A 27,462-nucleotide genomic window follows, 5' to 3' on the forward strand; every position below is an offset into this window, starting at 1 on the left:
GACGCGGATTCGTCTATTGGACAGCAACGTGATCGAGTGCACTCTGTCAGTGGAGAGTACGGGACAGGAATGTCTGGAGGCGGTGGCACAGAGGCTGGAGCTACGGGAGGTGAGAAGAACCCATTCACACACACACACACACACACACACACACACACACACACACACACATGCAACAGCATAGTCACACATGTGGCCATGAAGTTTGGGGGGCCAAGACAGTGTATGTGTGTGTGCTAGTGCCACGCGTCTCCCTCCAGACCATGTGTGTGTGTGCGTGCCCTCTGCTCTCTGTCCCCTGCAGGGCTCTTGTCTGTCTCTAACGAAGCGTGGAGTCCCCCTGTCCTCTTTTCACTGACGGAGAAAGAGATACTGCTCATCCGCCTCTCCCACTGTCCTACGACCCCCCACCCGCCCCCACCCTCTCCCACTGTCCTACGACCCCCCACCCGCCCCCACCCTCTCCCACTGTCCGTCCGACCCCCCACCCGCCCTCAACATTCCCACTTTGTGTTTCGCCCGCCCCATCTTTTAATCTGTTTATGATCCACTTTCTTCTACCCGCTGGTATCAGATCAGTGTCGTTTAACCATTTATGCCCTATATACTGTACCGTACTTCATCACATGACGGATAGTGAATATAGGTGTTCTACAAGCTTGTAGATCTGCTATTTTAAGATTTTATATATATATATTTATTTATTTCCCAATTCACTTTGAAAAACAGAATTGAGTGCAAAAGCTAGTTGTAAAACGGTAGCTATGTTCTTCATGAATAGCCAATAATATTGAATGAAGACGGAATGAACTTGCCCGTCGGGAAACCCGAAAGCAAACTCAACTAAAAATATTTTATTTACTTGCCACGGGTGGTTAGTGTCAACCCCTGCTAGAGGTCCGGGCCGGGGCTGCTAAGTGGCTCTCACACCTACCTCGCACTGCCCAGAGCCATAGAGTAAGACAGAGTTACACTAGTCCAATGGTGGCTCTTCTACATAGACCTCTATTGGCGAATAGGGACACCAGAAGTTTAGGGAATGCATTGTCTATGGGGTCTATGGGGCTCGTGCGAGTACATGAACCACGTGACCAGGCTGTTTTCTGCCCCCTCAATGTCGTAACTCTGTCTCACTCTATGGCTCTGGCACAGCCGATCCGACCAATATGTCTGAGGTTTCGGAATAGTGTCAGGGGCTTTGTCAGAGTATACCCGTTGGTACCGTGTCCCTTTTGTGCCCATATATGGAGATCTCTCTATCTTGTCAGTCTTTGTCCCTTTTATGTTCATATAATGGAGATTCCTGATGTCATTATGCCCATATATGGGCATATTGATTGGATGGGTGGTTCTGGACAACTGGATATCTCAACCAAGGAAGATTACGAGGAAAGGGAAGTTTACGAGGAAAGGTTGATCGCCAACGTCATTTTCTCTACCCTGCAATTCACCTATAGCTAAGCCCTGGCCTCTCCCACTTAGACACTCTAAGTTGGAGAGGACACTTTCCAGCCAGGCTCATTCATTCCAATGTAAATACATGGATTTTACACATTAAATACTGGTTCATTTTAATTTTTGGAACCAGAACTTCAAAATCTCTTCCAAATCCGCCAACAAGGCCTGCCATATGTACTGGAAGAATATGTGCATGACATTTATTTTTTTAAACATTTTTTTTATCATATAGGAAAACTATTGGTGGAGAGGTTTGTCTAACCAATGTTATGCTTAGCTGTCATTGGACCATAGCAGTTTGGGGATGGGCTTTGCTATAGGTCAATTCCAGCCGGCAGAATTGTCACACTCTGTGGCAATCAGCTGCTGAAACTCTGGTGGAATACATTGGAGTCAATGGAGCTCAGTGGACAAGCATGAACAAACACTATTTCTGAATGATTGAGAACATTGTAAAATAATCACAGAAGACATATAACACATTATTGTCTGCTGTGTTGCTTTTAGATGTGTACACTGTGTCATTTAATAGAGGTATCAAAAGAGCACAAAGTACGTTTCTGAAAGTGCCAAGTATCATTCGCAAGACTGTCCACTGTTTCCTGTCTGGCAGCCAAATCTCACGATACCTCCAAGACAGAAACGATACCTGCCACTTTGTAGATGCCCCCAAAAAATGATGTACTGTGCACATTGAAAAGCAAATTATTAGAAAACAACATGTCTTCTTTTAGGTCGCAATCGTTCGTGTTTGTTCATGAGCTGGTCCAGCCGGCTCCATTCACTGCCAACCTACCATGTATTTCATCAAACTTCCGGTGCGAGGTTTGCCACCCATGAGTGTCATGGTGGCACATCCCTGGCGTCCAGTCACATGACTCATGTCCCTTCCTTTCGTGAGCTTCCTTGATCTCAATTACACAATGGCGGGGCACCACACTAGCCTCACGTTGCGATGCTAATATACCGCTGCGCTGCGTCGGGGGCGGGGCACATGCATATGCAATAGGGGCGGATGAAGTCTGGCTGTGCCAGGCTAGCACCACACCCCCTGGAGTCCTTGCAGCTGCGCTCGCCGAGTTTGAAGTCGGTGGGTCCCATATATGCACAAGAGCACATGGGACCAATTGTTTTTATATTTTCCCCATCAACAAATCAATTAATCAATGTTGTCGCACCACGGTGAAGTGCAAAATGAGTGAAAATAGCAGATCTACACATTCCCAACAAATCGTGATGCGTTTTGAGCGGGTTGGCTATTTTCAAATTGTTGTTACCTTTAAAAAGAAATTCACCTATAATGACATGACCAAAATAGGGATCGATTACTATTTTATTGCATTATCGATTGTATAATCGGTTAAATCAATCTCTGTGTGTCTCTGTGTAATCAATTTCTGTGTCTCCAATTTTGTGCAACCACCATTCTTCACTGTGTTTTCTTCCCCAATATGTGTTCTTTGTGTGGCCAGCTTGTGCACAGGATCAAAGGGAGACATTGGACAGTTTGGGCTGTATTTGCATGTTTTACGCATGTGCTCGTTCAAGTGCTTGTCTTCACCCTCAGACTAGAGGCTGTAAAACAGTAGAGAGAGGGGGCGGTGGAGTTGTCCATGCTCGCAGTGTGTTGTGATATTTGCCAGGTGTCAGTGATAGTCATATATTATAGGGAGCGCTCCCCAGACGCCCCCACCTCTGCCTCTGTCTGCCCCGTTACATGCACACTGTGTACGGATTGTTTGTGTACTGTGTACATAATGTCTTTAGTCAGATAAACAGTTTGGTCACTTTCAATCTCGCGTCGCCTATCTTGGGCCTGACATACTAGGATTTGTGCTTGTTTTTTCAACATTTTCAAAACTTTCTAATAAAACAGGGCTTAAGTAATTGAAAGCTGGAACAGTGAAGAGGAGACCCCAGAGAGGCAAAGACAAGTTAAACTCAGCGTCACACAGTTGCACAGCCTGGCCCTGAATCACTTTCCTGCTTACTCACCTCAAACCACATTTAACCCAAACTGACGATAAATTCAGCAGATTAAGCGTTTTAGTTTCAGTGAGTCAGTTGCAGTTTGCAGCTTTCGAACGGGTGACTGTCTACGAGAGGAGGAGTCATTCACTTAAAGCACAGTTTTGTACACCACAAGATCAGAATGAGTTGATTTCTTGATGCAAATGAGATAAAATGACACTTCTTTACCCTGTGGGTAATTTCTGTGGTATTTTGTCTGGCGTAGTTCTGCCTAATAGAGTTCCCCAGCTGCTGTCAGACATTAATTTAGATGAGATTTGAAGGAGAAATATTTGCTTGCTGAGTGTTTTGTCTGGTATCCTAATCTCTCCTCTGATCTCGCCTCTTCCTCCGCTTGTTTGTCTTTGTCTCTCCGTTCCTCTGTCTTTCTTTCCTTGTCTCACCATTTCCCCATAATCATTCTTTGCCTCTCCCTTTCCTGCTCAATCTCTCGCCTCTTTCTCCCACTCATTCCTTCTTCTCCATCTCTCACCGTATATGTATCCCTCTACTGTCTCAACCTCCCTTTGTGCGCATCCATTTCCTCTTCTCCTGCCTTACCTTGTCCTAACCTTTGTTTTTCAACCACTCCATTCCACGGTCATTATAGTTTTGCATTTTTCATTCGTTATTTTTGAGTGGTGCAACCACTCCTACAACCAGCAATGTCCGTGTACCTGTGTACCTGTTGTCATGAGCATGAGTATGTGACTTAATAATACCAGTAGGGGGCGCCAGAAACAGAGAGGGGTATTGCTGTGCCTGCTGCCTGATAATGAGAGAGAGAGAGAGGTGTGTGTGTGTGTGGGGGGGGGGGGGGGGGGATAACCTGGTTATTATATCCTGGTAAAGTTTGTGTATATTATAAATATTATAAACATTGATACAGTGTTATATACAGTACATATTATGGGATGTTACGTACTCCCGTGGAGATCATTTGCATTGTTCCACATCCCATTTAAGACCATAAAAGGCAACCAGAAACATCTAACGTCAGACGGAAAACGTCATCACTCATCAAAATGGACAGATCTACAAGCTTACAACGCGTCTTGACGCACCGCCTTGACAAATTGTAGATCAGTGTATCTCGACAAGCGAGTCTCTCGTTAATTAAATAAGTTAGTATAACCGCCTATTCTCACGGATAATGAGAATATGAAGTTTACAAAGTTTAACGTCAAGAAAGACCAAAGGCTATATGTAGTGTAAGCCCTTTCTACTGAACAATTGCTTGCTCACCTTTGCAGAGGTAAAAAAAATAATGCTGAAATCCGATGATATCCAATAATGTTTGATCAGGGCTTTATTGATTACTGATGAGAATTTGTCCTTTGGACGAACATATCCTCCACTGTCCTTCGTGTCCTACATCAGATAGAAAATGGAGTAGGCCTATAATGATCACAACTAGATTTCATCCAGTCTCATCAGATGATAAGACTGCGTTTATGTGATGTGGTCAATATTATGAATGAAAGCGCAACATTGGAGTTGGCATGAAAGTCCAATAGGCAAAACTGTGGCGCGTAAATATGTGCAAAATATGTGAATAGTGAATGAGGCCCTTGTTGTAGTTTTATAATTTATTTTTTATCAAAGACTCATTCTTTTTTTCAGTTAACTAAAATGTTTTGTGTTCATTATTTTGTTATTGCTATTTCATTAGTTTTAGTTAAATGAGCGTCGCGCCTGTCACAGACATGTGCAAAATAAGTTCAGTCTGGAAACTGCAGTTGCTGCCGGCCGGTCATTGGGCCGCATCAGCATCACATTCTCATTCACATGATTCACTTCATCCAATCACACACTCATTCCATCTTCATTCCGGCTATTTAAACAGGAGGTTTTCACTGCTCATCTTGCTTGCTGCTGCACACACTGCTTAAACTGTTATTGCTGCTCACCCTCCTCCACCCCAGCTACCACCTGTCGTTTTGGATCTGCTGTTTGGGTACGGGGGATTCAGAGTCCCTATGGTTGGGAGTCGGGACTGATGCGCTTGATCAGAGTACCTAAGAAGCAAATCCAATTAATCGCCAAACTATAATAAATATGTTGCTCATTTTATATTCAATAAATATATATTTCATCCATTCATGACTTGTCCTGACTGAACTTTAATAACTCAACTCCATTCCTGCGTCCTCTCTCCCCCTCTCGTCCCTGTTCCCGGGGCTCCAGACCCACTACTTCGGCCTGTGGTTCCAGGGGAAGACCCAGACTCCGGCCCAGCGCTGGGTGGAACTGGAGAAGCCCTTGAAGAAACAGCTGGATAAGTTTGGCAACGAGCCGCTGCTCTTCTTTGGCGTGATGTTCTACGTGCCCAACGTGTCCCGTCTGGAGCAAGAGGCCACCAGGTACATGTTGTTGTAACCATGGGAGACATCGAGGAATTGTGCTGTGTTGTGTACTGTACACCATATATATTGATATGGTTAGACACACACACACACGCCACACTTTTGTGTGTGTGTGTGTGTGTGTGTGTGTGTGTGTGTGTGTGTGCGCGCACGCATGCGGGCGTGCATGTTTGTGTGAGTGTGAGAAAAATTAGAGAGAGTGAGTTGTGAGTTGGCTAGCTGTGAAAAGGGCATCCAGGGGTCAGTGTGTAGATCGGCAGCACTGTCTGCCATCTCAGATTCCCTCTCTCTCACTCACACACACACACACACACATACACACACACACCCACCATGTTCCCGCCGTGAGTCTGCTAGCACTAAGCTGGTGAATTTGCTGCTGCTGCTTGACTGGATGTGGGAAAGGTCATTTGCAGGTCAGAGTTTGACGTTTGACTCGGGGTATTAAAAAGTGTGTGTGTGTGTGTGTGTGTGTGTGTGTGTGTGTGTGTGTGTGTGTGTGTGTGATCTGTTAACCATTGATTCTGAAGTATTGAACGTGCTGTCCGGGTGGTGCATGGGGGGGTGGGGTTGGATTCCTCCATGGTACCGCTCTGACTCGGTCGGCTGCTCCAACCATGTTGGTGTGTGGAGGGAGGAGGGCCTTCTCTCTGTCACTGCACTAGCATCTCCTGTAGTCCACGGTTCCTCAAAGTGGGGACCCCCAGGAGTCCCTGAGGGAGTCCCAAAGGGGCCCCAGCTAAATGATTGGTAACTGAGAGCATTTATGCGATGTCAGGTGACATCTACATGCAGCCAATGGGCTAAAGCTGTCTTGAAACTATTTGGAATTTAGAGAGGAAATAATATAACAACCAATGCGAAGATTTCAGGGTGTTCCTTAAATGGGGATGGCGTGGTAGTAGTATAGGATTCGTTCCTCTGTGCCAGTGGCAGTCAAAGCAGAGTGTGACTGTGGATAGCCAGAAGGTTCTCCAGGTCTGTAAATCTGAAATTGTGCAAATGGCTGAAGCTGCGCTGCTCTATTGAATCTGTGCCATTGCATCTCTGACGGAAGCAGACATATTAGGCATATTGTGTGTGTGTGTGAGTGTGTGTGTGTGTGTGTGTGTGTGTGTGTGTGTGCATGCATACGTGTGAAGGTTCATTAGACAGGCCATGGTCTGCTCTGGTAGATAGGTCAGTATTCCAGGAATCGTGTGTGTGTGTGTGGCGCACACAGGGTTAGGGGGTTATGGCGGGCGGGCCTTAGGAGCAAGTTCAGGGAACAAAAGCCCTCATGTCTAACCCCTCTCTCTCTCTCTCTCTCTCTCTCTCTCTCTCTCTCTCTCTCTCTCCTCTCTTCCTCCCTCTCACTCTGGAATGTTTGGCACAGTCTTCCAGTGTAGGACAGTCACCGTTGTTCCCAAACCTTTTAGCTTGAGACCCAATTGGGAAATGTGATTTCTCCCTGGAACCCAAACAAGTGAAAATAGAACATCTACATTCTACAAGCTCACACTGTGTAGTTTTTTTTTCTTCTTTCTTTTCAATGTAGGCCTATGGAATTGATTGGATTGTTTGAAAATGTATGAAATTCTTTTACAATATGGTTGTTTTTTACATTTTTATTTAAATTAGATTTTTATTTGGCCTTGGCCGGGATTAGCGGTCCGGGCACCTTGGCTGGTAATCCAGCATGACAGTGTGTCATGGGTTCGAGTCCCGATCCAGACGAACTTTGCTGTGTGTCGTGTGTCCCCCCCCCCCATCTCTCTCCCCGTTTCCTGTCTACCTACTGTGATCTATCAATAAAAGCCAAAAGAAATCTTTAAAAAATTATATATAAGAAATGGGGACATTTACTTGCGACCCATGAAAATGGGTCTGCGACCCAAAAATGGGTCTACGAACCACTGTTTGGGAAACTGCTCTGGAATGTTGGCACTAGTCTTCCAGTGTAGGAGGAGGTGGACCGCACATTCCTCTCAGAAGAAGTGCTAAAGGGGAGGGGGAAGTCTGGCTCACACACACACACACACACACACACACACACACACACACACACACACACACGTGAGCGCGCACACGCACGCACACACACATACACACACTACACACTCACCCTGTGCCCCCCAAGAATCTACCCAGAAGCCAGCTGCAGCTCTGTCAGAGGCGTTAGTCACAATGCACTACATTGTACGACACGCACACACACGCACACACACACATACACACACAGCCCCAGAGGCACTGAGGCAGGCGTTTTCTAAAGCCATTTTTCAAATACATCAATAACTTTCATGTCCTACCCAGGAATCTAAAAAGTACTCGTAATTGTTTAAAAAAAAGTATCAATAATGCAATGTAGAAATACTCTGTTACAACTAGTAATAATCAGGAATTCAAAATTAAGTACAAAAGTATTGGTATCAAAATATACTTAAAATACTTAAAAGTAGAAAGCACTCATTATGTAGAATGTACAGTTTCACGCGTTTACAAATGTATGAAATGTATACAAATCTTTTGAAAATAGCAGATCTACTATATGAGCTTGTAGATCGGCTATTTTCAAATGGGTGACATGTATGTAAGTAACTAGTAACTCAAGTTTTCACATAATTTGAGTGGGGTAAAAGTACAATATTTGCCTAAAGTAAAAGTACATAAAAATTGTACTTTGAAGTACAGTACTTGTAATAAGTATAATGTAATTAGTTACTTTCCACCATCTAAACTTTTACTGTAGTGTTGGGCTATTCTGGAGAGTTTGTTGGAAAAGCAAGGAATATAACTTTCAAACTTTGTTGTCAATTAGTATCAGTTCCCACCCGGCCATAGGTTCTAAATATCTATCTAAATAGAAGAGTAAGAAGACCACCTCCAACCACTGCAGCTGTGCTACAATGACAGTATTAACATGCTCATTTTACTTTTAGTCACTTAAAAAAAGAGTTATTTTAAAGATCAAAACATGCCTTTCTTTCACCAAGGCTCAGTCAATCTTTTTACACTGTCGCCAAGAAAAGAAAAGTAATAGTCCTCTTCTGCCCTTGTCTCGACGCCTCTGTCTGTGAAACAGTTTGAAAAGGATACGAGGTCACCGTCAGATGCACCAAATACAATCCACACTGTCCATGTATCCATTTGTAAGTCAGAGAGGGTACAAATGTAACCACATAGATCTGTACCGACCCATTTGTTTGCATTTGTAGTTTTTGAGTTCAGAGTTCAATTAATCTTCACCTTTGTGTCACAGTGTCTCCCGTAGCAATGGCCTGTGTATCATCCCTGTGCCAGCACACCTGGCCTGGGAGGAATCGGGGGGCGGTCGGGGTATATCTTTCTCCACTCTGTTAATCTAAGCGAGACGGAGAAAGTAATGTGTTTTATACTGTGGTCAGAGTGAGGGCTTTGAAGTTTAGTGTTTGAATGACGTGTGACCTGACACCAGATCTCCCTCCTTCTCTCTGTCTCTCTCTCTCTCTCTCCCTCTCTGCACCTCCGTTCATTCATCTTTCCCTCAATGCTCCTCCTACTGTGCAGCTGTGAAAAGGACCAGGGTTAGTGACGGGGGCATGCAGTCCAGGTCCTGCAGGGTCACCACAGTGAGATTGGAGTGTGCTAGTTTGTGCATGGTGTTACTTTCATGTTGTGTGTGTGTGTGTGTGTGTGTGTGTGTGTGTGTGTGTGTGTGTGTGTGTGTGTGTGTGTGTGTGTGTGTGTGTGTGTGCGCATGCGTGTGCATTGTCACTGGACTGGGAACTTTGATGGTCCAGCCTGAGACATGTCCACAGACTGGTTGTTATGTACTGTCTCTGATACCTTTGATGGTCGCCATATATGGTGGAGACACTGAGTGACATTCATGTTGTCTCGTGAAGGCAAGACATGTGCCAAGACTTTGTGAATGCAATTTAAACTGCACCTGTAATGTTTTGTCCTTGTGTACTGCGTGTTCTTATAGTCAAATAATTGTTAAACCTATCCTTAGTTGAGTTGATTCCAAAGGGCTCCATACTAGTAGCCACAGTCCCGTTGTGACGTGTTGTGAGCTTGTAGATCGGCTATTTTTGGAAAATGTTCCCCCCAGAATAGAGATGCTTTGGTTCAATTATCACCCTGTGAGGGTTAATCTCCGTCCATACTCCAAGCCTGAAAACGCATATCACATGACCAGTCATGTACACTGGGCATGCTCAGGCTTATCGCATTTAGACATTTGACAGCCATTTGATAAAAACAGCCATGAAACAGTGCTTGTAGTCACACAATACTTCCCCCATACTACTATTTCCCCATTTCTGCGGTCAAAATAGTTTTTGCCTGTGCAATGCCACATGTCTGGCACATGAAGGGTAACATTGGCTGCTGATTTCAGGTCTAGGAGTAAACAGGAATGTTTTATTTATTAGATTTTCTTAGTGTGTACAGGAACCTTTTGCCTGCAGTGTCCAAACATCAAACCTACCCACAGTGTGTTAGGATGAACAGAGTGCAGGCATGGTTTGACTGTCCTCACGGGAACAATTGGTTCCTACAAAGATAGCAAAACATGGTATGCATGTATACCTGTACGCACGTATGTACTCATACTGACTCACTCACTCACACACACTCGCGCACATGCATGCACACGTGGATGTGCATGAAGACACACACACACACACGCACACACACACACGCACCCACACGTACACGTACACGCGCACAGTTGTACTCGTTCCGCCCCTTGCTGATTCAACAACTTTGTTGTAGTGAAACCCCCAAACTCCCACACAGCCGTCTGGACCCATCTGGGGCTGAGGGGGTGGACAGGGGTCATACCACTGGGGGAACACATACACACACACACACACACACACACACACACACACACACACACACACACACACACTTGTTGTGTTAGCTATTTGGACATCTGGTAGCCTGTCTTGAGCATGTCTCTGAACATGCGTGGGCATATAAAGGGGGTCTTTGTGCGAGTCATGTGGGGCCATGTGGAATGCCAGTGATGTCAGCCCAGGGTACAGTCTAGTCTGTCTGCCACACAGTACAATCCTCAGTGTGAACTTGCGGGTCCGTTTGGGTGCCTTCGTTCGAGAGTCACTGAGGATTTTACAAGTCAAAGATGAAGTCGTCTGGTCTGAGAGGATGTCTGTTATTGTAGCTCACCTGTTATTACAGCGCCATGATGTCACTGACATGACATCCTGGCCAGGTGTGTAATGTGTATACCACATAGGTTTGGGCCATTTTAGCTCTGTGGTTCTCAAACATGTTTTGCCTCGGGTCACCCCGGTAAATCACCCTTTCATCCACGGCACCCCTGAATTACACCTTATAGCAGTGGTTCCCATACATTTTCATGTCAAGGACCCCCAAATCGACATTTATTAGGCTGCGTACCCCCGTTTAAAAACATATGCCAGGGGCCCTGATAAGAGAGGATTTTTACGGCTCTAGCAGTGATTCCGAAACCTATTAATAAAGGCGTTTTACTAGGTATATCAAATCAAATCAAACATTATTTATATAGCATTTCCAGCGACCATGGTCGACCCAAAGTGCTTCACATCACAGAGCATAACTTACAAAGAGGCAAATTGAGAAAAAGAAGATAAGACAGAGGAAAACAAAAGGAAGGAAAGGCAATAATACAACATGTGACGTATAGAATATACCGGTAGTTAGAAGCAGACCTGCATGAAACAAAAGGTTGTGTAGCCAACTAGCTATAGTATAAGTCAGTATTTAGAATTTAATTATTCCATTTTCGAATGGTTTCTTGGCGCTTTTAAACAAAGTGTAATGCCAATATTTAAAGTCAATAATGAAAGTAGCTACTCTTCTTAATAATAAACACTATTTGTCAAGTGATATACTGTAGCTATAGAAGTTACTGAGACAACAGGAAGAAAAACAAAAGGCCAAGTGACAGCTGTGTACGTAAACGTTTGCAAGCGTGCATGCTGTCTGCGACTGGCTGCACCCATAGTGTTATCTAGAGAACGGATTGAGGGAGAGAGGAGCGAAAGCCCCGCCTGCCGCTATTCACTTCTATGGAAGTTGCTCAGTGGCGTTTTGAAGCCATAGAAGAACTACAAAGTCTTCCGGGTATCAAGAGTTGATATGATTGGTTGGCTCCTGTAAACGTCATTTATCTTGCTCGAGCAGTTGAGACGAATAACAATCTAAGTCCACACTAATTAACTATAATTTATACGTGATGGATAAGGGGTCAGGACAGCTAGGCCTTTTCGGGGAGGGGTCAGAATAAATTATGGACTTAGACTGTTATTTGTCTCATCTGTTTTTTTGTGAATTTTTTTTGTTATTTCTCAAAAATCTGTGAATCTACACGCAGAAATGTGAATAGATTTTCAACTGAATTGTGTGATTAACCCTGTAGCCCTGTATTATACTTTGTTGTGCAATGATGGTGTGAAAATAATTGATCCACGAGTAGGTATTTTCACATTATTTAATAATCGTTCATTAATAATTCGTATTCAATACATATCAGCCCATCAAGCTAACTCTCACAATTTTACTCAAGTGTAACATTGACATGGATTTTGCTGTGGGAGAAAATATTGACACTATTACAGTGTAATATAAATTATATAAATGATAATAGAACAGCCAAAGAATTGCTGAAAGGGAGGACTGGCCGGCGGACCACATCGGTCACGCACATGTTTCTGCCATAACCATATAAGGAGTTCCCAATGCATCTATGCCCAAACTTGGAGTGTGTTGTCCAACCTCAATGTGTCGTCTTGTCATCAGGCGTAAACAAATCAGCCAGCTCCATATATGGGCACAAACGTGTCGCGTCGAGAAGTTTGGATATCCAGTTGTCAAAAGGGACATGTACTGACAGATACACACACACACACACACACACACACACACACACACACACACACACACACACACACCACACATACACACGCACACACAGGTATATTATTCTTTATGTATATATTTCTTTTTTCACAACTATTTCAGGGTTACTTGGCTCCTCCCTCCAGACCGCATCAAGCTCCTCCCCCTCCCTACAGTGGCGGTGACTGGGGTTGGCAAATTACAGGGTTGCCACGGGAACGGAATGGCGGCTCAGCCAACCAGTGTAATGACAGGGTGAGGGGAGGAGGGCGGGGTCAGATTATAGGCCCAGAACACGCACGGAGTGAAGCTCAAAAAAGAACGAGAGAGAGAGAGAGAGAGAGAGAGAGTAAGAGGGAAAGAGAGAGAGAGAGTAAGGGGGAAAGAGAGAGACAAGAGAGAGAGAGAGAGAGAGAGAGAGAGAGGGGAGGGGAGAGGAGAGGAGAGAGAGAGAGAGAGAGAGAGAGAGAGAGAGAGAGAGAGAGAGAGAGAGAGAGAGAAAAACGAGAGAGAAAGACGGGGAGTGAAGAAGTGAGATGTTAGAAGGTGAAACAAACTGCAAAATCCCAACATGCAAGATTAAGTACTCAAAACTGACTGATGACAGACGATTGAAAAGCAGTGGTGGAAAGTAGCTAAGTACTGTACTTTTACTTCTTCTCCACTACATCTCAGAGACAAATATTGTGCTTTCACTCCACTACGTTTATTTGAAGTTACTAATTACTAGATTTGGGTTATTATTACAGAACATACATTAACCACTTCAGCTTTTCATTCATTTTGGGCATTTGAAAATAACCGATCTACAAGCTCACAATGCGTGGAGATGCGGCTTGTAGATGAAAACTTGAAATTGGACATTCTGCATAATGAGTACTTTTACTTTTGGTACTTGAAGTACATTTTGATGCCAAAACCTTCGTATTCAAGTACAATTTTGAATTCTGGACTTTTACTTGTAACGGTGTACTTCTACATTGCAGTATTTATACTTTTACTTACGTAAAACATTTGAGTTAATGGTGCATATATATAGTGCCTTTATCCATGGAGATTGTGCATTACATTCACCAATTCACACACACATCCAGAAACCATGCAAGGCACCAACCTGCACATCAGGAGCAATTAGGGGTTCAGACAGAGTCTTGCTCATATCAAGGACACCAACTCTGGGGGAGCCCGGGTTGGACCTGATCCAGTCACTCTACCCTGAGCTACTGCAGAGTACTCTGGGGGAGCCCTGGTTGGACCTGATCCGGTCACTCTACCCTGAGCTACTGCAGAGTACTCTGGGGGAGCCCGGGTTGGAACTGATCCGGTCACTCTACCCCTGAGCTACTGCAGAGTACTCTGGGGGAGCCCTGGTTGGACCTGATCCGGTTCACTCTACCCCTGAGCTACTGCAGAGTACTCTGGGGGAGCCCTGGTTGGACCTGATCCGGTCACTCTACCCTGAGCTACTGCAGAGTACTCTGGGGGAGCCCTGGTTGGACCTGATCCGGTCACTCTACCCTGAGCTACTGCAGAGTACTCTGGGGGAGCCCGGGTTGGAACTGATCCGGTCACTCTACCCCTGAGCTACTGCAGAGTACTTTATCCACCACTGTTGAAAAGGATGGAGCCGCGTGATGCAGTTGGACAACATCCCCAGTGTTAATTCATTCATTTGAAACTCTTGAGTGTGAAAGGAAAAGTGAATTAACCCATCCCCTCCATTCAGGACGGGAACCCCTTTTGGTGTTTTAAGCATTATGTTATACTTTATTGAAAAATAGCAGATCTACAAGTTTACGAGCTTGTAGATCTGCTTTTTTTTTCTTTTCGTGAAAATGTGGCGGAAATCTTTGAATCTTTCAGAGCGTTATTAGCTCAAATCTTTGCTTCTGCGGGGGTCCCTGGAACTACATATTTTCAGATGGGGGTCCGCAGCCAAATTCAGATAATTCTAGGGGTCCTTGACGTGAAAAAGGTTGAGCACCACTGGCATAGAAACATAGGTTTTTCAGAAAATTATTTCATACATTTGAAACTCTGAGTGTGAAAAGAAAAGTGAACTAAAGTGACTAAACCACTGACTATGCTGTGCAAAGTGTGCACGTATCCACATTTAATGCTAGCTTTTGGGTTATGATGCTTGAAGAAGAAGTGTGCAGACTGCAGAGTGAGTGAGAACAAGGAGTGTGCGCGTGCTGTTCTCCTTGTCAACTGTGATAGTGTATAAATGTAACCAGATGGGTCTATTTGTTTACATTTATCAGAGTTAAACTGACTCTGAGAATAATACAGTGTAGCTTCAGTCTCCTTTCTGCCCTTCTTTGTGTTTCTTATGACTCTTTTTTCCATGACCACTTCTCTCTGTGTGATTCCTGGTGCCAGGTATTGGGTCAGGTCCCTCCAGTTCATTCAGTTTAAAATGTCAAGTGAAACTTCTGTTCTGTAATGAATGGAAAATCATTAATTCCGAGAGATATATGGACCTTTTAAGAGGGTTTTTTCTCATTGGAGGAAAATCTGTGCGTCCGTCCCCGTCCATCCGTGTGTGTGTGTGTGTGTGTGTGTGCACGTGCGTGTGACAAGTAGTGCTATGCTGTGTATAGAAGGAGTGACTAAGCATGGATAACTTGGTGGTTTCCACATAGACGCTTGTTCAGTTTGGCATGGACTGTCTTGATGTATGCTTCCACTCAGATGTGTGTGTGTGTGTGTGTGTGTGTGTGTGTGTGTGTGTGTGTGTGTGTGTGTGTGTGTGTGTGTGTGTGGAAAGGTGTCTCACAGCCCACATTGGAAAGACTCACTCTGTGGTCGCCATGGCAACAAACAGGAAACGGCGTGTGCGTTTTATGCAACTGAGCCCGGTCGCCCCGACAGCTCTGGCTCTCTTTTCACTCCTTATTTCCCTCTTGTTCTCTCTCTCTCTCTCTCTCTCTCTCTCTCTCTCTCTCTCTCTCTCTCTCTCTCTCCTTCTGTGTGGCCTCTCTGTGGCGAAATCATTCCTCAAAAGAAAAACACCAAAATTGGACCAAAGCTAAAAGTGGACAAAAGCAACTCAAACGTTCTGAACAAATGTTGTATATTTCAGCCACTTGGGGTTTGGGGACCGTGAACCACACTGTGAACTGTGAAGCTAGTTCACCCTACGAACGGCGTCATATCAACTTAACACTGCATGGTGAAACACAGCCCAATAGGACCGCACCGCCGAGCCCCAGCTAGCCTCACATTAGCAATATGCAATTATGCTGCTATACCCAGCGCTATTGTTTGTTTAGCTGGTGTTAGACATACGTTGGAATGCATTAGCCAATATCTAGTCCATGTAAACGTGAGCTTAAAATCCAACCCCACGCAATAAAATCTGGGAGTGTTTATTTAACACTCCCGGATTTCGCCGTTTCCAGCCAAGTATCTACATTTATTGCAACGCTGTAAAATCACACTATTCAGTCCCTATTGGAACACATTTGAATTTCCTCTCCTCAAGTCAAAGATGAGTCAGTGGTATTGTAGCCGGGGATGATTCACTCATTCCTGATTTTGTAACAAGGTTCTGTGGCATTGTTTTTACTGGAACTGCCATCGCCAGTGCTGTCTTCTTGCCCAAACCAAAGGCAGACCAACATGGCGCTCCGTCATATTTAATTGCTGCAACGTCTTAATCGCTGGGGACATGGGGTGTGTGTGTGTGTGTGTGTGTGTGTAACACTGGACTTACATGTCTGGATAAATCTGTTGAACACAAGCTGTCAATGTGCATTGATTTGACGTCTGTCTGTCTGTCTGTCTGTCTGTCTGTCTGTCTGTCTGTCTAGGTATCAGTATTACCTGCAGGTGAAGAAAGAGGTGTTGGATGGACGTCTCCACTGTACAGTAGAGCAAGGGATCAGACTAGCCGGCCTAGCAGTACAAGGTAAAACGCATGCACGCACACACACACACACACACACACACACACACACACACACACACACACACACACACACACACGAATAGCCCTTTCTCGGGTCATCTTGACTTCACTACCTAATATGGCTGCATACCATTGGCAGAGGCTTGGTCCACTTGAGTTCCTATGGTATCACGATTCTTTAAAACACACACACACACACACACACGCACATGCTCACGCGCACGCTCACGCTCACTCCACCTCCACAGTCCTGTCTGGGGGAATGTAAACAGACTGTTAGCTTATCACTTAGCTCCAAGGTTAGCCTTAGCAGCAGCAGGAAGGCCCTTATCTGTGGGGAAGCTTGGATGCTCCACTGCACTGACAGACGGCACCACGACACTTAAACGGTGCACTTAACGGCCCTATCTGCAGGTCTGGGCCCATGTCATTTACTGAAATGTACTGTACTTAATGGGATTCGAAGATATCAGTCATCTCAAATGGGTTTTGTACCCTGACGTCTCTATTTTGGGTACGATATTATAGGTGAAACTTGTTTTACAAAATAGCAGATCTACAGGCTCCCAACGTGTCACTATGTGACGCGTTGTTAGGGTTGTATATCAAATGTTAAAAATAAAGTGTGTGTGTGTGTGTGTGTGTGTGTGTGTGTGTGTGTGTGTGTGTGCGTGTGTGTGCGTGTGTGTGCGTGTGTATCATCCCAGCTGACTTTGGAGACTTTACACAGTTCCTGTCTCAGGACTTCCTCAGGGAGTACGTGCTCTTCCCAGTGGTAAGTCCCAATACTTGCTCTTCTCTGTATGTGTGTACGTGCGTGCATGCGTGTGTGATCCGTGTGTGTGTGTGTGTGTGTGCATATAGCCTAAAGGCACACATTCCGGTGTCACCTCCTTCCCTCCATGTTCCACCCGCATACCTGACTGACAGGATGAGAGAGAGAGGGAGGTACATGGCAAAGTGTTTGAGAGAACATCAACAGAGTGATGAGTAGGGAGGAGAGAGTGAAAGGCATAATGAGAGCACTGATAGTGAGAGATGTATTGCACACCAGATGTTAAATATTTAATATTTACAGTGAGCTAAATATTGTGCTGTACATTTACAATAAGCAGATGACTAGTTACAAAAAAAAAACAGCAATGAAACAAACTGAAAATGTTTGACGTGTTGTCTTGCATTATTTATGTATTAAATTACTAATATCTATTGTTTACTTAGTAGTTGTTGGGTTTGTGTTGTGGCTCACTGGGGAGTTTAACACAGACTGCTAACAACTACAGTATAAAGTGTGGTGTTAGCAGTCTGGGTTATCCACAAAGCCAACTAAGAGTAGGTGTGGAGAGAGAGGAGAAGACTGGAGGACAGGAAAGGACAGGAGACGAGAATACAATACAGGACAGGAGAGGAGAAGGGAAGGGAAGAGAGGGTGGCAGAGAGACTGAAAGTGCTTGAATGTAATTCGCAGCCAATCTTTCTCCATCTCTCTGTCAAAAGTGATGGAGTGTTTTAATGGAGGGCTACAGTGAGTGGTTGTTGCTGAGGGAGTGTCACCTGATACAACTTGCTCTGCCCGCAGAGATGTAACTTTCACTCTCTCACCTTGCCACCCCTCCTCTCCTCTCTGACCCTTCACCGCATTCTCCATTTTTCAATTTGTTTCCCTTTCTGACACCATCATCGCAGAACTGGCAGCATGGGGAAGAGGTGTTGGAGGAGTGGACTCAGAAGGTGGCTGAGGAACACAAGAGTCACTGGTAGGCCTCTCGGTTTAATGCTCGCCTATGATTGATTGATTGATTTAAAATTGTATTCACAGTACGGTATGTAGAATGGGTACATTTTAAACGAAAACACAAGTCAATACAAAAATTTCTACGAGGATAAAACCATAAAAAGCACTAGGGTCCTCCATTTTTCATAAAACATTTAAAAACGTACAAATATACACTTCTATGAAAAAAAGGAAATCTTCATATATACAGTAGTTTAAGAAAGTAAAAAAGGGGGGAAAACTGTGTTGAGTGTTGAATCTCTGTCTGTTGTTTCCAGTCGAATGCAGACTGCTGAAGCAGAGCTGTTATACATCAAGGAAGTGGAGAAATTGGATGGCTTTGGCCAGGAGAGCTTTGCTGCTAAGGTAGAACCTCCAGCACGCACGCACACACACACACACACACACACACACACACACACACACACACACACACACACACACACACACACACACACACACACTGTGTGTACTGTAAAAATATTAATAATAATGAATAATAAAAGTTACATAGTTTTGTCCATGTCGTTGTCAGCAATGTCGTGGTATATTATTTTATGTATATGTTTTTCATTGCTTGTCTGATGTGTTCGCTCATCACTGGGTCAAGCTCGGCAAGGAGGTCCACCAGAGTGAGAAAGTTCACATTATTTGGTTCTTAGGGTGCAATTCTGGCCATGTGTGTTCTTATTCAAGCGGGTTAGCTGGGGACGTGCCAAATAGGGTACAGACCACATGCAGAGTACGTACTACGTACCTTACTGTGAACTGAAGTGTGTGTTGGTACTACCTCTCCACACAGGACAACTACACCAATGACATCTTCATTGGCGTGTCGTTCATCGGAGTGTTTGTCAAACACCGGAATGGCAGGTCCATCATGCTCCACAGGTCAGTCCTTGTACCACCTTCACCACTTTCCTTGAGAAATGAGCTCATATTAGAATCCTGAGAGTTCATTGAGTTTGTGTTTTACAGATGGAAGGACATTGGTACCATAGCACACAATAAGTCAGCCATCACAGTGGAGATAACCAGTAAAGACGACACTATCATCTTTCACACGGTAAATGTTGTGTCTGTCCGTGGTCTTTCGCCAGGGCCACGGAGCCCACACACACACACACACACACGCACACACACACACGCACACACTCACGCGAACACATTGCACAAGGTTATCTTGTTGTGGGAAGTAAAAAATGGAATCTAAACAAAGACCGACACATTGGCAAACATTTGTGCACACAGACAAACACTTGAGCACATTATCCTCATAGTCTATAAATATAACAGGTGTGTTATTTTCGAAATATCAATTGTTTTTCCTCTTCGCCTTCAGGAGGATATGGAAATGTCCAAGTACATCGCTCGTCTCTTCACGGCCAGACACAAGTTCTACAAACAGAACAAGATCTGTGCAGAGTGAGTGTCATACATAAAGTCACTGAGCTTACATCCAGGGGACATTGCTGGGGGGGGGGGAGATCCATGCCTCTCTTTTTGAGACCCCCCTCTGGAAGTCTGATATATTTGATATTTATGTATAATAATATCACTTACACTTATTACACTTAACAATGTTCACAACGTGTCACATAGACATAGATGGGATATTTTTTTTAATTTATCACACAAAGAAGGTCTTATACGTCTTAGGTCTTAAATGGTAGTAAATATCCCCCCTCTATTTTTGTTTACGAATCGAACCCTGCTAGTAGAGATACTGATCCCTCATCTACAGTATGTACTGTGATACTGTTCTTGACATGAACGGTTTAGTGTTTCTGATGCTCGTTTGTTTGTGAATCGCTGTGCCTCCGGTGTTCATCATGATTGGTCACTTTGTGTGTCTGTTTCTCGCTAGGCCCGCCCACTCACCTGCACCAATCAGGCGGCGACCCACCTGGACCCCCCGCCTATCTCTGGTACTGTCAGTCTTTCTGAACGATTAGCTGTGTTTCTTATGTGGCACAACAACTCTCCCCTCTTCAAAACCTTCATATTATTCCCACTGACTTTCATGAACCAGACCAGAAGGCCAAGGGCAGAGGGCCACGTCCGGAGGGCAAACAAGAATTTCTGTGGTCCGAGACTTGACCTCGTTTGCCCACTCAGGGCAGCTCTTTGTTGTGTCTCAGAGTCATGGGTTTAGTGCCCGTGGGTGGTGGTGTGGGTGTTGCTGGAAAGTGTAAGGGTGTTGTATGCTTTGACTTCCGGTGTGACAATGAAGGCCATGATTTGTGCGTCTCCCTCCCGACTGGCTAGACAATGGCAAGGCTAAATGTGGCACAATGGCTCTTCAGTCACCCTGGAGTGCTTAGAGGTATCTCTGGAGAACCACAGTCCTTAGTGGTTGAGACGCCACAATGACCCCACATTATGGCTGGACAGTTACCATTCACCCTCTGCCTAGCAGAGAGAACAGCTCAAATTCAAAAGGCAGTTTTTTTTTCTCCAGTTTACTGTGTAATTGTAAAAATTCATGTTGCCAGTAAAAAATATAAATAAATGTGTATGTATGTGTGTGTGTGTGTGTGTGTGTGTGTGTGTGTATATATATATATATATACACACACACACACACACACACACACACACACACACACACACACACACACACACACACTCATTCATACACTGGCACTAAATCACACAAAAATACGATTGAGGAAAGTTGAATAAAATAGAACTAATTGCTCATCTTGTGAGACTAATTATAATGATCAAGACTCATTGAAGGCAGTGCGATTATTGTACTTCTAGCTTCCTCAAAAGTGTGGATAATAATAGACCAAACACAAAAGATGGCTCATGTAATATTCATTATATGACTTATATATGTCTTCAACTCTTATGTGTACGTCCCTTCATTCAGCCACGGCCCCAATCCTGTAACTTCGCATCCTTACATTCCCAGTATGGAGAGCATTACCAGGACACACAGAGCTCTCAAGGTATGACACACACACACACACACACACACACACACACACACACACACACACACACACACACACACACACACACACACACACACACACACACACACACACACACACACACAGAGAAAGAGAAAGTTTCAGCCCTTCCCCCTCACTGCTTTAAACCACAACTTGATTGAGCCAAGAGGTCGCTGTAGTAGCAGTTTGAGATAATTGAATAGACCTAATTTTGTATTTCCCATCAGGAAAGTGACTCACACACACACAGCCTATTTGTGTTTTAACGATTTCCCAGCCATTCTGAGAGCATCAGGCGCGGCGGCGCAGTGCCCCCAGTCTTTCATTCACTTTCGTTCACACACTCACTCTGCCTTGTAATCCAGAGGGCCTCAGTCGTGACGGCTCGACACTTAAAAAAACAGCAAGGGGGGGAAAAAACATTCTGGGTGTGCTGCTCTGTGTGGGTGTGAGATCATTGTGGAGTGTGACATCAATCACCATACTTCGTTTGTGTGTCCCATGCGTGTGCTAGCGTGTGTGGGTTTGAGATAATTTCACATGAGAGACTGCTATTCCTGTAATCTAATAGAGAGGGGGAAAAACATGCATACCACTGCGTTTTTCCTGTTGCTGTGCACGGAACCCCCGACCGCATAGTTCCCATTTCTCTCTTCCCCTCCTCCTGCAGACAGCATCTTCCACGATGACCCGTACTACAAGTCGGAGACCAGCCTGGACCGCTGCCCGGTGGACTTTGGATTCCGCAACGGTACCGTGCCCAACGGCAGCATGTACAGCAGCCCCAGCCTGAGCTCCCTCAACCACTCCCAGACCTTTGTCCAGCCGTCGCCCATCTCCTCCAACCTCAGCATCCCGGGCAGCGAGCTGATGCGACCCGACTACATCCCCAGCCACCGGCACAGCGCCATCATCGCCCCGTCCTACCGGCCCACGCCCGAGTACGACGCCGTCATGAGGCAGAAGCGTCGCAGCATGCTGCCCACCCACCACGACCTCCACAGCCAGTCGCTGCGCAGTCTGAACATCAGCAACGCCTACGCCTACCGCCAGCCCGAGGCCCTGGTGTACAGTCAGCCCGAGATGAGGGAGAGGGGCCCTTATCATGGACTGGGGCCTAGCCCGGGACCCTACACGCACACACAGGTATGGGTCGACATGGCCCTCAAGGCTCAAATTCACTCACTTTATCGTGTGGGAATCTGGTGCAACGCACAGGTCCTGGCTGCACCTGGTGAGAGCAGTAGTGGACCTCGTGAGGCGTAGGAGGTGCCCGGCCAGGAGTCAACCCACAGTGCCTAGTCCCTCCACGCGTCGGATGGCCTGCCCGGTACCCGCCCAGTACCGGATGGCTCGCCCAGTACCGGTAGAGTAGTTCTGGAGCAGCAGATTGTGTTTTTCCATAATTGGACTGATCGAGGGTAGCTACTGGGACGTAAATCGGGACTGGGACTTGATCACCCCGGCTGGGTCACCCGAATGAGGGGTATGATGTTGAGAGACCCGAAACCCGATGACCTTGGGATACATCACTGAGGATACAGTACGTCCCAGGTGCATCCTTGTGATGTTTTTTAGTTCTGTGGTTTTCACGCCAAGGGCCCTCAAATTCATTAATCTGGCTGCGGACCCCCATCTGGAAGTATTTCTTCGCCGGGGACCTGCATACAAGATTTGTATCTTTCAAAGATATTACAAGATTTTGTGAAAATAGCAGATTACAAAGAGTTTGTAGATAGGCTATAACAGCTGACTTAACTGAGTATAGGGTTAAAGTGGTTAAAACAGGTTTTTTTGCTATATTAACTAATTTAGCTGGGAAAAGCCCTGGAACCGCCAGGAACCCCCTAGGACCCCTTGAGAATCCCTGGTGTGGTACTGGGTGAATTATATAATATATATCAGTCGACCATTGTTGCCTGTTCTTTTTGCATTTGCATCAGTTTTATGTGTCATTCTGTTTGGTCCCGCAGATCAGCTACAGTAAGCCAGTGTCTCATGGCCCCCATCAGGGTGGGCCAGCCAGCAGCCAGGGCCCCTGCCAGTCAGCCTGCGGTAACGGAAACGGAGGTGCCGGAGGTGTGGGAAGCTCCATCTCCCACACCGTCAGCACGCCCGAGCTGGCCAACACCAAACAGCAGGGAGCCAACACGGGATGTTATGCCGCCACGGCCAACATGCTGAGGAACCACATGTCTCGGCCGCCCCCGCCTTACCCGTCTGGCTCCTTCCGCCCGGCCACCAGCACGCCAGACCTGGCCAGCCACCGCCACCGGTGCATCGGAGGCAGCAGCCCCGAGCTGGTCACCCGCATGGTGCAGCTGTCCGTCAAGACTTTCCAGCCGGACAGTTCGGCTGTGGTGCACCAATCGCTGCAGGAGGTCAGTGAGCCACTGACTTCGGCAGCGAAGCACCGCTCCACCCTGGGCAAGAGACACAGCATGGAGGTTATCATGCGAGGAGGAGGAGGGATGGACGGCTTGGTGATGAAGGGGATAAACGCCCCCCTTCATCGAAGGAATACTCTGAGGGAGCAGGCCATGCCCCCCCAGCCCCAGGCCATTCCTCAACCCCAAAGCCCGCAGCCTCCACCTCAGCCTCCACCTCAGCAGCCCAAGGAGCAGTCCGTGTCGATGCCTGTGCAGAAAGCACCCGAGGCCCCTGTGCCGCCGGCTCTGCCGGTCGCTTACCAGCATCAGAAGACTCTCTCTAATGCCACCATGCTCATTCACAGTAGTGAGAGTGAGGAGGAGGAGGAGGAGGAAGATGAGAGGCCTGAGTTGGACGTTCAGATCCCGGGCCTCAACGAGGACATCAGCATCAGCGCTCAGCTCCAGGCCGCTCTGGCCAAGCTGCCAAACAAGCCTCCTCCCGAGTATCCTGGCCCCCCCAGGCCTTCTGGCAACGGCCACCTCCGCACCCACAACCACAGTCACCACCATGCTAACCACACTCAAGGACCACAGAACAATCAGGGACCAATGGACCCGACTCAAGCCCAGGCCAGAATGCTCAAAGCCGGGCAGGGCCAAGGCGGCGGTGGTGGACCTGTGAGTGGCTGTGGAGGGGGTGGGGGTGGTGGAACGCTGACCCGAGGGGACCAGGCTGGGATGAACGGGGCCATTCTGGGACCATCCATCTCGGAACCCGACCTCACCAGTGTGAAGGAGAGGGTGAGGAAAGAGCCGGTGAAAGAGAGACCGGTTTCAGAGATGTTCTCCCTGGAGGACAGCATAGTGGAGAGGGAAATTGCTCAGAGGGTAAGACCACCTTACGTTTCTCAACTATGACAAACTTGACTCATGGCTTGATTCTTGATTTTGTATTTTAATCAATGTATATACATATTTGTAAGTTCATTATTATGTGCTTTTTGAAAAATACTATGAATCATCATTATCACCATCACATCCAACTGCCAAAACATGTAAAAGAACGCTTCACCTTTTCTCCACCTTATCTCTATATTGTTCTGCACTAATGCTCACTATAAGATGGTACCATTTCTGTCTCAGAGGTGGGGTGTGGATGTTCCAGTCCTATGCAGTGCAGTGGTGGTTGCCACACACATCCAGGGGTGCCTCAGAATACTTTGATAATACTTGGAATTTATCAATGTCAATTCAGTTTAACCGCTGTGAAATGGACCTGAGTTGCACTGTACTTGGTGCGATCTTTTCCAGCATAAGTCTCTTCACCAAAAATAGCAGATCTACAAGCTTGTAGATCTGCTATTTGTGGTGAATGTTCCCCACAGAAGAGGAATGCTAGCGTTTAAGTGGTTAAATGCCAAGTATAAAAGCTATTTTCATTCTGTGCTATAATGGAAAACAAATATTCTCTTCAGTTTTCCCTGTGACATACTTTATCTTTGGGGGAAAGATTTACATACTTGCGTACCGTTAATATGGCAAAAGGTGCTACAAGGTAACAAAGTAATTCAGGGGTGGATGAAAACATTATTTACAGGGGTGACCTGAGCCAGAAAAGTTTGAGAACCGCTGATAGTGAGCGTTAAAGTGAGGACCCATATATAATATGCACGTCAACATAAACATTTTACTTTTAGCCTTTTTTGCATGGGTTTACACTATGGTTGCAAATGTTTGCCTTTCACAGTAAACAAACAGCCGAGCTGTCGTAACATTGAATGTTGCAGCTTGGTATTTTGTTGACTAGTAGTTTCACAACTCTTGATTAGCACCTTGTGCAGCTCGGTGCTGCACAAGTACCAGTATGTGGGTCTGTAGTTGAAATGCATAAATCGCAGCACATACTTGCGATACCCCCACTTAATTCAAGCTCACTGATTTAGTGTGCGTGCGTGTGTCACAGCACATTGTTAATAATATAGAAACAAATACATACAAGCAAATTACTGTGCGAGGAAAGGAAGAAGCCACGTGTGCATGAGTGTTTGAAATTGTGTGCGTTCAAACGAGAGCATGCCGTCATGTTTGCTATGTAACTGAACAAAGTCAACTTTTCTCTTAACTACACAGTCAAATTCTCGGTGTTAATATGACTTAGATAATGTAAATACCTTAAATGGACCATTTTGGTCACTTCTTAAATGAGTTAAATGAAAACCAAGGTATTTTACTGAGGACAGACCTTCCAGCCAAGGTCAGCCTCCACCCTAACCAACTGGTTTAGTCTCAAACCCAGCAGGTGCCCCTGATGACCCCCACCCCCTAAAAAAAAGAAGAAAAGGGGAGATCTGTTGTTTGGGCTGTCCCAGAAGGAGCGGAGCTGGATGGTGCGGGTGTAGGGGCGAAGGTGTTAAGGTTGGGACCCAGAGCTTTAGCACCAACAGAGATTAGGGAGAGGTAATCCTCAGAGGGAGGGGGGCACCACGCAATGTGGGTCAGAGTTTGTCTGGCATGCAAGAGAGAGACAGTAAGACGGACTGGGAGAGAGCCAAGGCAACATACGGTAGTTACTTTTCCTCACACAGCAACATAAGCGTCAAAGAGGTACACTTGAGCAAGTGATGGACTGAAAGAAAGCAAACGCAAAAAAGGGATGCGAGGAGAATAGGAAGTGAGGGAGGCAGATAGGAGAGACAGGAGAGATGGATGGTAGCATGGAATGTTATACAGGTTGTAAGATTTGGTCCACGGTGCGGTGGCACAGCTCACTGAGTTAATCAGTAAGCTTGGGCAACACAGACCATAACAAGTCTTTGGACAGGACTCTAGTCTAAGGGATTGATTCCACAAATTCTGCCTCAAAGGAATCCAATCCACATATGCGTGCATGTGTGTGTATGCGCGCAAGCAGGCACTCACTTACACTCATGGATATATGCACGCACACACACAAATCTCCCCACCCACAAACCTCAGCATCAGACCAGGGGCGCAGGCGCACACTGAGGCAGCTCAGTAAGTGCTGATCTGCCTCCTAGTACCTGTAACCATGACAGCGGGTCTGTCCTCTCTCTTGAAGACGCTGGAGAGACAGAAGATGTCTGTGGACTCCATGAAGAGGCCATTGATGATGGCTGCCCTCAACGGCCTGTATGTGGCCCGCATGCCTGTCCCTGAGAGTCATGCTGAGGAGGGCGCCAAGGCTGCCAGCGACGAGAGGGTAAGTGTATGGGTCCATCCTGGTAGCTAGTGCAGCCTCCAGATGTAGTTGGCAATGGTCATAATTTCATGTATAGTATGTGGCTTTTAACAATAGATAATAAATAGTAAAATAAACTTTTGTCTCTCCCACTGTGGACAGATATGAGTGAATTTCCTTTTTAAATTACTTTATTTCATGTCAGAAACTAGTGGAGCAGAAATATCAAACTGGTTAACATTAACAATGGCAACCAGGCTAATTGGCTGAAATGTCTGAACTGTACCACTGCCTTTATTTGACAAATAAGAAAAGCAAAGCTTGAGGATGATAACGAACACATTCCGCCGGCAATGTACTATCTGTCTGAGGCCTTTTCAGCCAAGCCTTTGTCCAGGCTGTTGCTAGGCTAACAGGGGCAAGCCCTAAGTGGGCTGTGGAACGCGTGTCATGGTGGTGCTTATCACCTCTGGGCCCGATGGTATGTTAAGAATGTGACCCGAGAGAGAGAGCTAGGCAGAAAGAGAAATAGAA

General features: G+C 45.8%; 1 protein-coding gene across 1 annotated transcript in view; it reads left to right on the forward strand.

The window, feature by feature from the left end:
• Positions 1-27,462, forward strand: part of LOC308334459 (tyrosine-protein phosphatase non-receptor type 14-like) — a 51,541-nt gene that overhangs the window by 15,446 nt on the left and 8,633 nt on the right. Inside the window, exons 2-15 of the mRNA XM_080791219.1 lie at positions 1-109; positions 5,656-5,831; positions 16,523-16,620; positions 17,328-17,395; positions 18,307-18,377; positions 18,673-18,760; positions 19,197-19,285; positions 19,373-19,460; positions 19,737-19,819; positions 20,262-20,322; positions 21,273-21,351; positions 22,028-22,503; positions 23,331-24,617; positions 26,809-26,949. The exon at positions 1-109 is cut by the window's left edge and continues 336 nt beyond it. Coding sequence (XP_080647345.1) covers positions 1-109; positions 5,656-5,831; positions 16,523-16,620; positions 17,328-17,395; positions 18,307-18,377; positions 18,673-18,760; positions 19,197-19,285; positions 19,373-19,460; positions 19,737-19,819; positions 20,262-20,322; positions 21,273-21,351; positions 22,028-22,503; positions 23,331-24,617; positions 26,809-26,949 — 2,914 coding nt within the window. The remainder of the gene's footprint in view (positions 110-5,655; positions 5,832-16,522; positions 16,621-17,327; positions 17,396-18,306; positions 18,378-18,672; positions 18,761-19,196; positions 19,286-19,372; positions 19,461-19,736; positions 19,820-20,261; positions 20,323-21,272; positions 21,352-22,027; positions 22,504-23,330; positions 24,618-26,808; positions 26,950-27,462) is intronic.

Source organism: Protomyctophum bolini (genome assembly GCF_963924005.1).
Source record: "Protomyctophum bolini genome assembly, chromosome: 19".
NCBI lineage: Eukaryota > Metazoa > Chordata > Actinopteri > Myctophiformes > Myctophidae > Protomyctophum > Protomyctophum bolini.